Source organism: Girardinichthys multiradiatus, chromosome 18 (genome assembly GCF_021462225.1).
Source record: "Girardinichthys multiradiatus isolate DD_20200921_A chromosome 18, DD_fGirMul_XY1, whole genome shotgun sequence".
NCBI lineage: Eukaryota > Metazoa > Chordata > Actinopteri > Cyprinodontiformes > Goodeidae > Girardinichthys > Girardinichthys multiradiatus.
In genome coordinates this window covers 3,154,269-3,172,610 of record NC_061810.1, presented here as the reverse complement: position 1 = coordinate 3,172,610, position 18,342 = coordinate 3,154,269, and the positions used below count along the sequence as shown (strand labels likewise).

At 39.4% G+C, this 18,342-nt stretch overlaps 1 protein-coding gene across 1 annotated transcript in view; it reads left to right on the top strand.

The window, feature by feature from the left end:
* The window catches only part of fat3a (FAT atypical cadherin 3a), a 321,467-nt gene that overhangs the window by 273,386 nt on the left and 29,739 nt on the right, over nt 1-18,342 (top strand). Inside the window, exon 30 of the mRNA XM_047390981.1 lies at nt 6,404-6,433. Coding sequence (XP_047246937.1) covers nt 6,404-6,433 — 30 coding nt within the window. The remainder of the gene's footprint in view (nt 1-6,403; nt 6,434-18,342) is intronic.

Here is an 18,342-nt window from a genome sequence, read left to right as displayed (position 1 = left end):
ACAAGGCCCAGCATTTTTGCTTCGCTGCTGAACTCACTGTGTAAAGCACTGTGAAGCTGCGGGAATGAGTGAGAGGAAAGCTGCGACATTACCAGTCATAAGAAGCGGATTCTGAACAAAAGTTGAGCGCGTTGTAGCGCATATTTAGTCAATGACATGTACACACAACAGTATAAATTTGATAACTTATTTTTTGACATTTTAGGGGAAGTTGAGCTTCCCTTGCAGTCTTAGAGCAATCACCACTGGTAAACTCCCAATGCAGCCCTCCTCCAGGAAGAGCAGAGGTGACAAATTGAATTAATTCCCCCTTCAAATGTCTCAGCTCCTCTGTGATAAACATTTCCTCTTTAGCTTGTAAATGCAGTGTGGATGACCAGCAGGAGGGAGCAGGAAGGAAGGTGGAAGCCATTGTCAGGTCACTCAGATGGTCACCTAAGAAGGACAAAAGCATTTAAAATTTTGCTATCACATTCCACCCTTTCGATCATAAATGAGACATGTTTCATGTGTGATCGACACTGATTAAAGGAAACATAAAAAATAAAAAGAATAATAATACTAAAAAGGCAATGAATAAAAGGGGGAAGAAACTGAATAATATAATAAAAGAAAAAAATATACAGTCATCATCTGTGTGAGTGAAAAACCTGTCAGACGGAATTTAAAACACATTTGTGTATCAACAAACAATCAGGCAGGAAAATACTCACACGACCCCTCTGCCAAGGCGGTCACCAATGTGGTAAAGGAATGACCAGAAATAAAAGAAACACAACAAAAAAAATGCAATAACAAAACATGATACCCAAATCATCAACACTGTGTGTTCATTACTCCTGCAGAAGCATCAATAGAATCAAGAAACAAAAATGATGAATGTAATGTTCGTTAAGCAGTGAGGAAATCATCGTTTAAATAAATGGAGATCAAACAGTGGAAAAATCATCAAAATCACCATCATGAGTTATTGAAGCTGCCACAGTCATCAGGGCCATAAGGAACCACCTTCAGAAATATGTTTAGAAACAGGAACTCTAACCTTGTGGAAGTTAGGTTTCCATAGTCCAGCTAAACAACGGTGGAAATGAACACATTTAAAATTTGTAATAATACCATAAGCATAGATATCAAACAATAAACATAAACATTAGATAAACGCATCCGTGATTTCCTCCTTGGAGTCAGTTTCACTGTTCAAGTGGGAGAAAAGAAGTAGGCTGACCCTTGCTGTCCAGACAAAGGAGCGCCTTGTATCCACCAAATGAAAAGAAAGGAAATAAGGACAATAAGCATTGTGGCACATGCTTCACAGTCTCTCTGCTGCAGACGTCGCCAGTCCATCATCTGGAGAAAGGTCATGTGAAAATGTGTAGAGGCCTTCCTTGTATGTTCCTCTGTGTCTCTCACCTTGGTGTGTGCGCAGTGAAGCAAATGACCTTATGATTCTAACTTTCAGACCAAATGACTCTCACATTGTAACTAGGTCCTTACTGGAGATATGAGCTACCCTTTTTCCCATGAGTGCCAAAACTTTTGTAACCCCATGCTACTTTATTCTGACATTCCCCTCTTCTGACGCAGGGTCCAACCCATGCCGAAATCCAGCAAAATGTTTAAAAACATTTTCTAATAACCAGGATCACAGTCCATAGAACCAAATAAATGAATTCTGACATAACTATGTGCCACTGTGAATTTACCGAAAGCAACATAAATAAAATCCAGATGTTTTTAACTGCAACTCAGTTCCATTAACAACAAAACACAAACTTCAGTTGTTGTGCAGTTCATCAATGTCTCACTTAGAAATAAGTCACATGTCATCCTGATTTGTCTTGTATAAAGATGAGTATTAGATTAATCGAAATCTAATGCAATTTTGATGCATAAACCCTACAAATTGAATCTAGTCAATAATTCCCACAAAGTATGAAGTCATAACTCAGATTCTTTATCAAAAACAGATTTCCTTACTTTTGGCATATCTTGAACTGTCAGCTAGCTTAATGGCACCAGGGAAAGCTTTCAGTCTAAAAAATCACCAATGATTTAAAACTATTTCAGTCTAACAAATCACCAATGAGTTTAAACTTTTTCATTAACCTTTTAATAGTAAAACAGAAATCTAAATATCATGCTTCATCCTTACTCAATTATTATACAAAAACATGTTTTTAAGGCAGCAATTACTACAAGCCTTTTGATTCTATTGTCTCTTAAACAGTGTTAAAACAATCCTGGTAGGTGGGCAGAGTCAGGCTGAACTAACCTCTGATGGGCAACCTATGGGCGGACCCACAGTTTCTTCATTCAAACCCATCTTAGTGAACCTTAAACTGCAAAACTGTTAACATGCACCTACCTCAGAAACAAGCTGCTTCTTAACTCTCCTGAAAACTTAAAGTTTTAATCAATCTGGGATTTAGAAACATTATTCTAAACATGGATTATTGTTTCATGCAACATATAAACAAACATTCATTCCAACAAAACAAACACAAAACATCAAAGACAGACAAATGGCCAAATTTGAAGCTTCAAGAATTCAAAGAAATGTTTAACAATCTCTTTTCAGAATATGTTTTCTCAGCCATATCTTTTATTGCTGTAATTGATTAGTTTTGTTATGACAATCTTCAGGATCTTTTTTAAGATGAGTGCACATAGTCCATAGAGATCTCAAACTATTTAGAAGCACAGCAACAGTTTTCTCTTACATGAATCCAAATTTACTGATGCTGAAACTCTTTGCCAATTCTTTGTACTGTAACTTTGTAATAATAAGAACTACAATCCTGAAAGTTATTCTTATAATTCTTGTTTTATTTGGCTCAATTTGATCTCACCTGTGTTCAAGAATTTCTCTGCACAGGTTAAATGCAGAGAAGTATTTTAAGCCGGTGTTGACATTTTTATGGTAAACCCAAACAAAACAAAACTGCATTGTTTGACTTAACCAGAAGTTAAGCTAAGAAGCTCGACTCCAAACTGGACTTTGTTCCCACATAGTGTTTCAAAAGGAGAACAGAATTTTCTTTAAATTCAGCCTTTTCAGTTTTGAGAGTTGGGGAGAAAATTTTTACTAGAACCCCTCTTTTACAATCTAAATGCTGTTAAATGTTCCAATATTTTATTTCTTAGTAATCTGAAATTACCTTGTGTACCTTTGTACTCCTAGGTATTCTTTTTATCTTTAAACCGTAAGAAATCAAACATTTACCTCTAGAAGTAAGAAGAAGTAGAAATTTTAAGTATTAATGAATTTCAGAGCAATCAAAATGATTGGAACTCATCATTGGCTTAGATCTGCTTTTTTAATAGGTAATAGGTGTACCTTTAATTAAGTATTCTAATTTTATGGACCCAAAATCTCACGGGCTTCAGGAGTCCAGGAACCACAGGTTGAACAATGATGCCAGCTTTCTGCAGAGATTAAAGGATTGGCTAAATATCTCCAAACCTAAGAGTGTATTATTTCTGGCTTGGACAGTAATCAGATTTAGGGATTGCAATCACTAGTTCACAGCTCCTAATTTGCCGCGCATCATATTTGCTCCTAACCCAGTTCATAAGAAGCTTCAGGCAAACATTATGCTAAAAAACAAAACAAAACACAGATCTGTCTTAAAAAAGCATGTTTAAAAAATTTGGGACTGAGGTGGGAAATATTTCCACAGTTCTGGACGAAGGCCTTTGCTATGCTGAGTCTTTTAGAGACCATCTGCAGTAAAACTAGGCCTGTTTTAATGATGTCTCTACCCATTAGATTTATGGGATACAAACTCTGACAACAGGAAAAAAATAATACCTGAAAGAGACCCCATCAAGTGTTACACATGCAATGGGTTTTAAAAATTTTCCTTCATGAGATCTGTCCTGAGAATAACATGGAAACACATGGTTACTGCAGAGTTTTGGAGGTGTTGTAACTTCCTCTGCTTTTTAATAACTTTTAATAACTAGAATAATTGACCCTGAATATTCCATGACGAAAGAGAACTTGCTTCTCTAAAAGAATTAACTGGAAAGTATCAAATGAGCTAAGTTATCACCCTTTTGAGGAGAATTTTCTAACCCTAAAATAATATTTTACACCGCTACGTCTGTCAACGTCAAGCAAGCGTGTCACATGACCAGCGGTTAATAAGCGTTCTTCATTGCAGAAAATAGAAAAGAAAAAGAAAGAAAGAAAAAAAAAACAGCTGCAGATGTATAAGCAAGCAGGGTGTAATCTTGTATTCTCTTTATCCTTCTGTCTCTCCTCCACTCTTTCCTCCTTTTCTCCCCTTTTTCCCCATCTCTCTCTTTTTTGAGCTTCTTTTTTCCTTTTCATTTCAGTCTCCGTGTCCGCAACAATTGAAATATTCACAAAGAAGTTTATAATAAAGTTTATTTTATAAATATCAAGCAGAGCTTTAAAGCATTAGCTGTGATGCTCTGCTTGTGAAAGTAAATCTGTTGGGCAATTTCTTGGCACTCAGACAACAATTCTGAGCGATACTCTGCCGGGCAGGACACGGTAAAAAAAAAAAGAAAAAGAAAATAGAAAAGATAAATGCAAATCTGTTTGTGTTTGTACGTTAACCCCTCAGTTTCTTGATCGCTTTAGAGTCAGACTGTCATGGCACACAGTCCTCTATCAGTCCAAAAACCCAGACCCTTCCTCGCTTTGTTGGTGGGACATTAACTCCTTCCTTGTCCACTTTAACTTCTCGAGGAGGGAGAAAGAACTTTGCTACAGCCTGTTTCTCTTCTGCCTATCATAAAATGTGCTTTTAAGACGAGTCCAGTGTATCGCTCTTCTGGCTCTGGCAAACAGCACGGATCATTGTCCATCTCAGTGGGTTTGGAGCTTTTGGCCAGACTTCACCCAAGTTTCATTCTGGAAACTCAAAGTGTCATTTGCAGCAGGCAGACAGGCAGGCCTTCTCTCTTTCAGGCCATGCTGCACAGTTAAGAACAGGAAAGCCCTGCAGAGTATTATTAAATCAGCACAGGACATCATCGGCTGACCCCTGTCCTCTCCGGAGGACGTTGCAGAGTCTCGGAGGCTAAGAAAAGCGAAAAAGATTCTTGCTGATTTATCTCACCCTGGCCACAGCTACTTGAACCCACTGCCCTGCAGCAGGAGCTATAGGAGGTACAGGGTTCTGAAACATCGTACGAGCAGGCTCAGAAACACCTTCTACCCCTGGGCGATCAGACTACTATATAACACTACGTGCAATACATGAGGGATGTGTGTCAGATTTAGTATTTGTTTGTTATATTGGTTTTACATTATATTTACTGTGCTTTATTTATGCTATTTATTATGTTTTGCACACAGGTGAGTTTTTCTAACTCATTTCATTGTAAACACAGGTTACAATGACAATTAAGAGATCAAATCATAGTAAAACCGCAGCTCCAAGTGGCTAATGAGCCAAAAAAAGCCTCTATCTTCAACAAGGGTGAAGGGTTGGTCATCAAGGGCCATCATTTCCATGATTAAATCTTTAATCGCTACAGCCCTTGTGTCACCTCTAGCAAATTTTTGTGATTCGTCAAAAGCCTCATCCCAGTTTAGGAGTTGTTCTTTGTTTTACATTTATATTTTTATAGTTTGTACGCAGTTTGTTAAATACAATTGGTAAAATACTATTAACAATATTAAAATTATGACCGAGATGTTTCCTGGTAATGATCTTTTTTTTATTTTCCCAGTTAAAAAGTAGTTTTCTCCAATTTTAACAACAGCACTTGAATGCCATGCAGGTGTCACTAAATTTAAAAAAAACAAGCAAAAAAAAAACCCACACCGCCATGCTGACACACACATATCGGCCTGATAGTTGTTGTGCACCCCTAGTCTAAGGACTTCACCCCAATCACTAATGGCAGTGAGGGTGCCATCATTTATCCTGTGCAGGTCTGTGCGTCCCTCCATGGATATGCCTCCCAGTAGCGCAGAGTGGGGGTGCCCCCCCCCCCCCATTTGACCAAAACAACATAAAAATGATTCACCTTCCGATGTGGCCATCTCATTCCCCAGACCTAAATCCTGTAGAAAAGCTGGTGGCTGAGCTAAGGAGCAGAGAAGACAATGGTGATTTTGTGTAAAACAACTTTTAATTATTGGACAGTATTCCCATTAATTATATTCTCTCAAATTAAAGGTTGGATTTAAAAAAACATTTTCCATTGGAGATTCTGCTTCTGCAATGAAAAACTATACATGTTTTATATACAGTATGTTTACCAACTGTGCTACAATTGGCTGGCTTAATAATCTTAAGAAACATTTCTTAGAAAAGGTCAAACAGCAATGACTTAGGATTCTGAGAAATCAATGTTTATTAATTTATGTAATGTGCTCATGGTCAAAAGCTAAAGGTTGTTATGTTCTTTTCTTCTTCAGTTATGGACCCAGGTGAAACATACCACAGAGGTGACTTGTTGATTCAGTCTGTCTGTTATTGTCTCTGTCTCTCTGTCTGGTCATGTACAACAGTGAGTAGACAAAATAATAATTACCAAGTAAAAATGGTTTGCATTCTAGAGTAAAGCTAGAAGGACTCAAAACCAAAAATCTCCCTATAATTGTATTATTACTTCTAATATCTTGATTGGTCTTGGAATCAAAACACCTCAGGCTTGGGAGATTTGCTTTTGAAGTATATAACTGCTGATTTGAACATATAGCATAAAATGAACGATTCTGCTGATTAACCACTTTCATCAGACTCTTATGATGGATGTAGCTACTCCTATGTCAGTGTTGGACCACTTGTTTGCTGAGTATTGGATTATCTGCACGTTGTTGGACGTCACTGTGCCCCTCCAATGGCATCGGCCATTTTGTACCCAGGACAGCCCGCTCCTACATATCCCATCGAGCATTGCGACTGATATGACTGGGCGTCCCCAGTCTCACAGGGTGCTATATAGGAGGCGCCCATGTTTGAAAAGTCGCCTTCTGCTAGAAATCATCTGGTGATTGAAGCGCGTCACTTTAAGAGAAGAATTCTGTGCAGAGTTCATTCATTCTCTCGTTGGACAACGAACCATTCATAACTGAAGTCTGTGGACTAAGAAGGCCAGAGATTTCACTTTGCCGATCGAAGACGTGAGTTAACACGTAACTGGAGACACGGAGTTTCGGAGAGACGAACCGCTACCGTGTTTAATTTTCAAGTCGACTTTGATGGTCAGATCATATTTTTCCTTTTTGTCAAGAAGACCAAAGGACAAAGACTGACCGTTCCCCTGAAGTTAATTGTGGACGCACATTAACTTAATCCCACTTTTCCTCGCTCGAATTCCCTCATTCGGAAGAAGACAACACAAGTAAAACCCATTTGTTTTTTATTCATTTCTTTATTAGAAGGCCTGGGCAGGGTCAGAGGTTGTAGAAGCGATCAGAATCGCTGGTTAGGATCTCGTGTGTTCTGAATAATATGTGCATGTAACCTTGCTTGTTGAAACTTTGATGTGTTATGTAATATCGGGATCCGCCGTGTCCCCCAGAACTGTTTGTGTTTACTATCTGAACGCGGGTGCGTTGCAAGACTGGACTGTTAAAACGACCTCATGGTAAAATTCTCCATTTTACCTTTGTCTTCAATCTCACTGTGCTAGCTTGCCGCCAAAAGTTATCAATCCTTTGTGGTCAGGAGTTAGGGGGAAGTTTTATGATCAGAAGACCATAAGGACAGTCGGAGCTGCGCTCCAACCCCCACCACTCGCCACCACTCATATCCCCCTCTCCCTTCGTCTGTAGTGCCATAAACTGCTGGTTGACTCAATACATACCCACTACCGTTTGTTGATTTTGCTTATTTAGATGTGTTACCCCTGTGTTTGTAGAATTTTGCATGTTGAGTAGGTGAAAATTAATAAATATTCACATAGATAAAGAGAGAGCGTTTGGTGTTTTATTGTGTGCAAAAAGTGATGTGTCAGTCAAAATAAGGTTCAAGTTCCACACGTTTCGGCAGAAACGGTCGATTAAACAGTGACATCTCCGGCAATAGTTATTAATTATTACGGAGTATTTAATGGTTGTAATTGTCAGAGGCGTTGAGCCACAATTACAACACCAGAAACATCTCTGGTCTCGATTCGTAAATGAGGATTTATGGTTAAGAAATTGATTTTGTCAGATTATGATTTGTAATTATAATTATTGATCAAGATTATTCAATCAATAATCATACTCCCAACATCAGTTAAACTCAACTTCTTCTGCCAGTAAAACCACTCAATCTCTGCTCAGAACACATTTGATTTGACTAAAGAGATTAAGATGTTTTAGAATACCACATGTCAGTAAATACAATAGAGCCGTTGTGCTGGTTGGCAAATAAAATAATTATTTCCTTTTAGTAGTTTATTTTTATTCCTTTTCATTCTGACTGGAACTATTTTGTCTATGTACTGCATCATTCCTCTGTCACAGGCTGATATGTTTGCTGAATCAGAGCTTTGGGTGACATCATGGTGTTCCTCTGATTTTTGTGTTCTGTCCAGATGTTGAGACCAGAGCATCACTGCTCCAGCCATTTCATGGTGTTTTACAGATGCAAACAATCTTAATTTATTTCCCTTTGTTTTGCTTTAAATTCACTTATTATTTGCGTTCTACATTAATCTGCTTTAGTTGTCTAGACTGTGTGTGGTCACTGACTATACAGGGGTTGGACAATGAAACTGAAACACCTGGTTTTAGACCACATTAATTTATTAGTATGGTGTAGGGCCTCCTTTTGCGGCCGATACAGCGTCAATTTGTCTTCGGAATGACATATACAAGTCCTGCACAGTGGTCAGAGGGATTTTAAGCCATTCTTCTTGCAGGATAGTGGCCAGGTCACTACGTGATACTGGTGAAGGAAAACGTTTCCTGACTCGCTCCTCCAAAACACCCCAAAGTGGCTCAATAATATTTAGATCTGGTGACTGTGCAGGCCATGGGAGATGTTCAACTTCACTTTCATGTTCATCAAACCAATCTTTCACCAGTCTTGCTGTGTGTATTGGTGCATTGTCATCCTGATACACGGCACCCGAACATCCCTTTCAGACAGCTTCCTCTTGCGTCCACAGTTAATCCTGTTGGATGTGGTTCGTCCTTCTTGGTGGTATACTAACATTACCCTGGATACCGTGGCTCTTGATACATCACAAAGACTTGCTGTCTTGGTCACAGATGTGCCAGCAAGACGTGCACCAACAATTTGTCTTCTTTTGAACTCTGGTATGTCACCCATAATGTTGTGTGCATTTCAATATTTTGAGCAAAACTGTGCTCTTGCCCTCCTAATTGAACCTTCACACTCAACTATTACTGGTGCAATGTGCAATCAATGAAGACTGGCTACCAGGCTGGTCCAATTTAGCCATGAAACCTCCCACACTAAAATGACAGGTGTTTCAGTTTCATTGTCCAACCCCTGTAGGCCAGATTATCACTTTTCAGGCCAATCTGGGTGCTACATCTCACCTCTAACTTGTTTTAAAATACGTTTTGTTTAAACCAGTTTGTTTTGCCTTTCATAAATGCTCTTTTTTAAGCCAGGGCAAAACAATAAAGTGGCAAACTTCAACCACATATAGCAAAACGGTAAAAGATAAGTGACAACAGCCCACACCATGAAAGAAAACATTTACAGGGAAATAAAACATTCAGTTATTGTATCAATACAAAACTCATTCATTCAGTTTCTTAGCTAGAAGGTTCCAGAGCTGGTAACAGCTCATATACTTTTAAAGTTTGTGATAGACCATAACAATTTTTGTCAGTGTTCATTCTTTAAAAGGGCTAGTGGCCTTGAATGCAATATTGATTTGGCTTCTGAAGTGTCACTATATGATAGTGTAATGTGCTTGGAATGTTTGGGACATGGCATGATGTCAAGCATGATGCTCTGACAAAAGTCAAAGAGAATTTGGAATTGTTTCCCCTTTAGTGACAGATTTTCTCAATGCTTGTAACTAATTTGGTGGTATGTTTAAGGTATTTTTCCTTTTGAAGAGATCTATTTGCACTAACGCTAATGTGTTAAGATGATGCTTCAATATTTTCATACATTCCTGATGCTCCCCCACACCGCATGATTCTGCCATCCCCGTACCTTCCAGTGTCAGGCTTAAAAGCTTCTCCCTTTTTCCTCCGAATGTAACATGCCTTTGTCCCTGAGTGTCTTCGCAAACCATAATCTTTTTTTGTTTTTGCTTTTGGAGTAATTGCTCCCTTTTGGTTGGCCTTTGCATGTTGGGACAGGACTGTTGTTTTGCACATTTCTCACCAAAACCCTTTTATCGGTGGTACACAGAATCTGTCTCCTTCCTGAACAGTACGATGGCTGGACATTCTCATGCTGTTTATACTGCATATAATTGTTTAAACAGATGAGCCTGGAACCTTCAGGCATCTGAAAATTTCACCCAAGAATGGTTCAGACATGTGGAGATCCACAACTCTCTTCCTGATATGTTGGCTGATTTATTTTGGTTTTCCCATGATGTCACACAAGGATGCAGGGTGTTTGAGGTGTTTCCTTTAAACCATCCACAGGCATTCCTCCATTTAACTCAAATGTTATCTTGGAAGTAATCAGGATGCTTATATTATTAATTTTTTTTTTATTAGTGTGAATGCAGAAGGCATTCACCCTTATTGTGTTCCAGTTTTACTTTATTCTTTATCTGTGAGAATGCATTCATGCATGACTTAACAAGTGCATAGAAAATGATTTTTAAATAGCAAGCGGGTTCTATTTAACTAATGGAACTAACCCAGACCTGAAAGGACAACTATATTGGACTTTCAAAATAAGACAAAACACTCTACAAAATAAAAGCCTTTACATTTTAAACAATAGATGATTGCAGCACTGGGCTTCACACTAATGTTGGAGCTCACCCAGTGTTGGAAATTGGACTATGGTGGACATTTGAAATAATGCCTTCTGAAACTTTCAAAATAAAAGCCTCAATCTTTCATAATTATTAGTGATTTTTTTCAGCTGATTACGGCATACATAATGATTTTAGAATAGCAAGCAGGTTGTATATAACTAATGGAACTAACCCAGACCTGAAAGGACAACCATGCAGGACATTCAAAATAACACCTAGACATACTTTAAAAAATAAAAGTATTTGTATTTTATACAGCGATAATTGCAGCATTGGTCTTAACAGTACTGCTGGGACTCAGTGATGGAAATTGGTCTACTTTATCCTTTCAAAAGATAAGCCTCAACATTCCTTAGTTTGGGCTTGCCATAGCAGTAGAGGAATAGGAGTGAATGGGCTTGCTTCACTGCTCCTAGTGATATTGCAAAGAGTCACCTATTATTATCCACATCTAAACTGGATACATTTATAGGGCTTACCATGGCAATGCAAGGAGGCATAAGCTTAACTCGGCCACAGTTTGGCTCTGGTCCGAGAAGCACGCACCAATATAGCAATGCATAGGAGAGCAGTGCATTGCATTGCGAAGCAATGCACTGCCTCCCATGCAATGCATGGCAGGCACCTATTATTATTCACCTGGTCAAAACCTATCCACTTTAATGCGACCCGAACCGCAGCGCGCACCCCCACAATATATACATCAAAACGTCCGGCTCGGTCCCGGGAGGTGTGCTATTACTTTTATTGGCGTTTCGAGTTACCATGGCGACGTAATTTACGAAAAACCACCCTCCAAAAATCCCCATAGGAATGAATGGAGTCAGGGGCGAAGGAATCCTCAAAATTCACTGTTTTTGAAGCTCTACTGTATCGCCATACTTTCACCTAGAAACACAGTTTGACTTTCAGTTTGTAGAAAAATCCGCCGGTTCTTCAGACGGGAAAACGGTTTGTTGATAACTGCTACGGTGTCTCTAAAATTTGACTCCAAGCAACACAAAGTTTGCGAGAAAATCACACTCTAACAGTGGAGATGGCAGTTACTAGAGTGTAGAAAGAGGGGATTTTTCCAGGAAAATTGAGTTTCAACTGGCCCTCACGGCCACAGATTTCCCTCTACAGTCACAATTTTCGGTCAGATTGTAGGGCCGGGCCTCTGCTTTCACACAATAATATCAAAATTGTTCTAGATCTCATAGTTTTCTGTTAAAACCCCCTCGATCGCCAAGACTCACAGGAATTCTGTAGGCCTCCCATGTATTTTCAATGAGAGTTTGACCAGTAATCCATGAGTGACAGCATTTCTTTCCATCATCCTATTTTATATTGTGAATGACATAGAGCTATGAAAATCTCCATGATTCGGGACGAGGGATAGCTGTCGCCCACAGTTTAAAAACATTTCAAATACCATGTACAGTTTCCGAGATATTAGACTTTGTTCGGGAGCATGTTCAGGCATTTCTGTCTTTTTCTCCATTTCCCCCCTCTTTTCACCCAGTGTTGTGTCTTTATTATTATATTTTCAAATATAAAGGATGAATATTAATGTTCCCCTGTCCGTTCTGATAAAAACGGTCCAAGAGTGACATCGATCGCCCCTACGGTTTCCGAGTTATGGCCAGTCATTCGGGAGCATGCGCCTCCGTGTTATAAAGCCAGGCCAGGGGCAGACACAGAGTGAGGTGCTGCGTGAGTGAGAAACAGCAGGTGTCAAGTTACACTGACGCTCTTTGCTGATTGGCTGATTCATTCCTCACTGTTCTATTTATAGCTCTGTGTATCTCCTACTGTATATATCTGGATGTGATTCTGTCTTTCTTTCTGCCTCTCTGTGTCTCACACTGGGACACACACCCACACACACATACATAGACCCACCCACACACACACACATGGATTACTATCTTTGTGAGGAATTCCCTTTATTGTCTTCATGTCTATGGCTTCAACATGACCCTACCACTAACTCTTTTCCAGCGGGACACACACACACACACACCCACACACAGACAAGCACACACCCACACACACACGCACACACACACACATACACATCCATCTATCTTTTTAAGGACTTTCATTGACTTCCATTGATTTTCATTCATTTCTATGGCTTAAACATGACCCGACCCCTAACCCTTTGACCATCTTCATAGGAGGCAACTACATGGCGGCCATTTTGTGCATGTACTGCTGTTTCAACACCCAGACAACTGTAATTAACCCTAAAGGGCAATTTCTTACATCAACCTTCCATGCTTAATAATGATTTTTGGAAGCTGATAATAGCATACACAATGATTTCAGAAGAGCACTAAAACTTTCAAAATAAAAGCCTCAACCTTCCATAATTATTATTGATTTTTTTTTAAGCTGATAATTGCATACACAATGATTTTGGAATAGCAAGCAGGTTCTATATAACTAATAGAAATAACCCAGACCTGAAAGGACAACCATGCTTGATTTTCAAAATAAGACAAAACCTGCTGTACAAAATAAAAGCCTTTAAACAATAGATGATTGCAGGAGTGGGCTTCACACTACTGTTGGAGCTCCCCCAGTGATGGGAATGGGACTATGCTGGTCCTTTGTAACAGGCTTACTGAAATTTCCAAAATAAAAGCCCACACCTTCCATAGTTACTATGAATTTTGTGAGCTGACAAGAGCATAGAAAAGGATTTTTAAACAGCAAGCGGGTTCTATTTAACTAATGGAACTAACCCAGACCTGAAAATACAACCATGCTGGACTTTCAAAATAACACTAAACATGCTCTACAAAATAAAAGCCTTTGCATTTTAAACAATAGATCATTTCAGGACTGGGCTTCACACTAATGTTGAAGCTCACCCAGTGTTGCCCATTTAAAATAAGGCTTACTGAAAATTTCAAAATAAAAGCCTGAGTCCTCCAGAGTTACTAGTAATATTTTAGGCTGATAATAGCATAGACAATAAAAAAATGGCAAGCTCCGGTCCGAGAAGCACGCACCAAGAGGCAGGCCCCCTCTAAATTTCTTCCGAAATTTTCTAGTTATTATTATCAGTGAGAATGCATGAATGCATTCTCACTTATTATTGTGAATGCAGTAGGCATTCACACTTATTGTGTTCCTGTTTCTCTTTATTTTTTATTATTAGTGTGAATGCAGTAGGCATTCACATTTATAGTGTTCCTGTTTCTCTTTATTCTTTATTATTCTGTCTTCTTCTTCTTCTTCTTCTTCTGGTTGCTTCCGTACACTTTTTGATTCGCTACTCCTTCTGCATACGTTGTGCTATTTCAACTGTTCAACTTTCACAATATTCAGCCCTTTCAGGTCATTCCGGCTATACCTTTTGGTATTTATACCTTTTATACTTTTTAAAATATTGAGCTTTTTATGGATTTTTTGCTCCCAATGAAATGAATGGAAAACGGCAAAGATTCTGCTAAAACTTCACTGTTTTTGCCATTTAACTACTTCTGCATACTTTCAGCTAGAAACACCACTCAACTTTTAAAATGCTTTCACAACCCTCTGCTATTATTGTATCATTCAACTTTTTGATATCTTTTACTGTTTTTCTACAATTTGGATTCAAACTTTATTACATTTTTTTTCAGATTTTCAGTTTTATAATGTAATCCAATGATGGAATGTTCGTGTTGCTAGAGTGTACACTGTAGGTTTTTGATTAACCTGAGAAAGAACGAACAAACTCTCTTCACTCGCTCAATTTTCACTCTCCCTAAAAATGTAGGATGCTCTTTCACGATTAAGAAAATGTCACCCTCATTGACGTGGGACAAACAGTTTTCCGGTAACACGCCACAAAGCTACGCAAAGTCAACACACCTTGTATAGGAAATCTATAGGAATTTCAGAAAAAATCTGAGCAAAAAATCCTTAAACTCACATGTATTCGAATCGCCGCCTCTCGTAAACCGTTCGAGGTAAAGACATGAGCCTTGTGCAGATTTATCTTCAGACCTTGCTGGCACTCCCAGTGAAAGAATTGTTTTGATACCTTTTATCGTTTTGTCATAAAAAAGGTTTGTTTAGGAGTACCAAATCTGTTCTTCCCAAAATCGCTTAAAATTGAAAAATTTCAAAATTATACACATTTCTACACTGTCACATCTCCTACACGGATTTATGTAGACACACAAAAATCTCCAGGATTGTTCACCAATCCCTGTTTATACCTACGGTCCAAAGCTTTTTTGGATACCTTTTATCATTTCCTCGTGAAGTAGGTTTGTTTGAGAGTGAAAAGGTCACCTTCACTCGGGTTAAAAATGGTCAAAATGATCCACTTTTTTACTAGGTCACAACTCCCAGAGAGATTTTTGTAGAAAATTGAGAAGCTCCATGTTTGTTCAGCAAGGCCTGCTCATTCATTCGGTGCATGAATCAAATCTATAACCCTTATAGTTTCCGAGTTATTAGACGTTGTTCAAGAGCATGTTCAGGCATTTTTGTGTTTTTCTCCATTTTTCCCTTTCTTTTCACCTAAATGTTGTGCCTTTAATATTATATTTTCAACAAAAAAGTGTCAATATTCCCCTTTCCGTTCTGAGAAAAACGGTCCAAGAATGACTTCGATAGCCCTTACGGTTTCCGGGTTATGGGCGATAGTTCGGGAGCATGCGCCTCCATATTAAAAGCCCAGGCCACAGGGAGACGACAGTGAGGTGCTGCATTAGAAAAGCTGCAGGTGTCAAGTTACACTGACACTCTTTGCTGATTGGCTGATTCATTCCTCACTGTTCTATTTATAGCTCTGTATATCTTGCACTGTATATGTCTGTATGTGACTCTGCCTTTCTTCTCTCCCTGTCTCCAACTCAGACACACACAAGAGCCCTGGCACGCACACACGCACACACACATATGTCCATGGATTAGTCTTTTTGAGGACTTTGCATTGACTTCCATTCATTTTCATTCATTGCTATGGCCTAAACCTAACCCGACCCCTAACCCTTTGACCATCTTCATAGGAGGCAACTATATGGCGGCTATTTTGTGTTGAGTACTTAAATTGATGTACTGCTGTTCCAACAGCTAGACAACAGTGATTAAATTTAAAAGGCAATTTCATAGACATTTGCATATAGGCTGTTAGCACATCAGAACCTGTCTCTATCAGAACCAGACACAAACTCCATCAGAACCTAGAGGAAACCTCCATCAGAACCAGTTAGGAACCTTCTATCAGAACCAGGTCCAAAATCTGTCAGGACCAAGAAGAACGTCTACCAGAACCTCATCCAATATCCATCAGAACCTGGAACAAATCTCCATCAGAACCAGACCCAAACTCCATCAGAACCTCATCCAAAATCCATCAGAATCAGATGGAAACTCTTTTAGAACCAGGAAAAAACTTCCATTAGAACCAGAAAGAAATCTCTATCAGAACCAGTTCCAAGATGCATCAGAACCTAGAACAAAACTCAGAATCGGACCCAAACTCCATCAAAATCGGGAGGAAATCTCCATCAGAACCAGTTAGGGACCGTCCACCAGAACCAGGACCGAACTCCATCAGAACCCGGCAAAAAGCTCCATCAATACAGGTTCTTCTCAAAATATTAGCATATTGTGATAAAGTTCATTATTTTCCATAATGTCATGATGAAAATTTAACATTCATATATTTTAGATTCATTGCACACTAACTGAAATATTTCAGGTCTTTTATTGTCTTAATACGGATGATTGTGGCATACAGCTCATGAAAACCCAAAATTCCTATCTCACAAAATTAGCATATTTCATCCGACCAATAAAAGAAAAGTGTTTTAATACAAAAAACGTCAACCTTCAAATAATCATGTACACTCAATACTTGGTCGGGAATCCTTTTGCAGAAATTACTGCTTCAATGCGGCGTGGCATGGAGGCAATCAGCCTGTGGCACTGCTGAGGTCTTATGGAGGCCCAGGATGCTTCGATAGCGGCCTTTAGCTCATCCAGAGTGTTGGGTCTTGAGTCTCTCAACGTTCTCTTCACAATATCCCACAGATTCTCTATGGGGTTCAGGTCAGGAGAGTTGGCAGGCCAATTGAGCACAGTGATACCATGGTCAGTAAACCATTTACCAGTGGTTTTGGCACTGTGAGCAGGTGCCAGGTCGTGCTGAAAAATTAAATCTTCATCCCCATAAAGCTTTTCAGCAGATGGAAGCATGAAGTGCTCCAAAATCTCCTGATAGCTAGCTGCATTGACCATGCCCTTGATAAAACACAGTGGACCAACACCAGCAGCTGACACGGCACCCCAGACCATCACTGACTGTGGGTACTTGACACTGGACTTCTGGCATTTTGGCATTTCCTTCTCCCCAGTCTTCCTCCAGACTCTGGCACCTTGATTTCCGAATGACATGCAGAATTTGCTTTCATCCGAAAAAAGTACTTTGGACCACTGAGCAACAGTCCAGTGCTGCTTCTCTGTAGCCCAGGTCAGGCCCTTCTGCCGCTGTTTCTGGTTCAAAAGTGGCTTGACCTGGGGAATGCGGCACCTGTAGCCCATTTCCTGCACACGCCTGTGCACGGTGGCTCTGGATGTTTCTACTCCAGACTCAGTCCACTGCTTCCGCAGGTCATCCAAGGTCTGGAATTGGTCCTTCTCCACAATCTTCCTCAAGGTCCGGTCACCTCTTCTCGTTGTGCAGCGTTTTCTGCCACACTTTTTCCTTCCCACAGACTTCCCACTGAGGTGCCTTGATACAGCACTCTGGGAACAGCCTATTCGTTCAGAAATTTCTTTTTGTGTTTTACCCTCTTGCTTGACGGTGTTTATAGTGGCCTTCTGGACAGCAGTCAGGTCGGCAGTCTTACCCATGATTGGGGTTTTGAATGATGAACCAGGCTGGGAGTTTTAAAGGCCTCAGGAATCCTTTGCAGGTGTTTAGAGTTAACTCGTTGATTCAGATGATTAGGTTCATAGCTCGTTTAGAGACCCTTTTAATGATATGCTAATTTTGTGAGATAGGAATTTTGGGTTTTCATGAGCTGTATGCCAAAATCACCCGTATTAAGACAATAAAAGACCTGAAATATTTCAGTTAGTGTGCCATGAATCTAAAATATATGAATGTTAAATTTTGATCATTACATTATGGAAAATAATTAACTTTATCACAATATGCTAATATTTTGAGAAGGACCTGTAAGTGGCAACTCTAAATCGCACCAAAACCTACTCTATCTTGCCCACGCTATTTCTAATAAAGAAATAAAAATAAAAGGATAGATTTTACTTGATGTTGTCTCCTCTGAGCAGAGAGAGAGAGAAGGAGGGGGCGGAAGAGTTCCATGCGTCCGCGGATACTCAGCAAAGCAATCCGTTTTTCGTCCTTTGTGACCTCCTTGGCAGAAAGGTGAAAAATATGACGGACCGTCACTAGTCGACTGGAACAAAAAAAACGAGGAA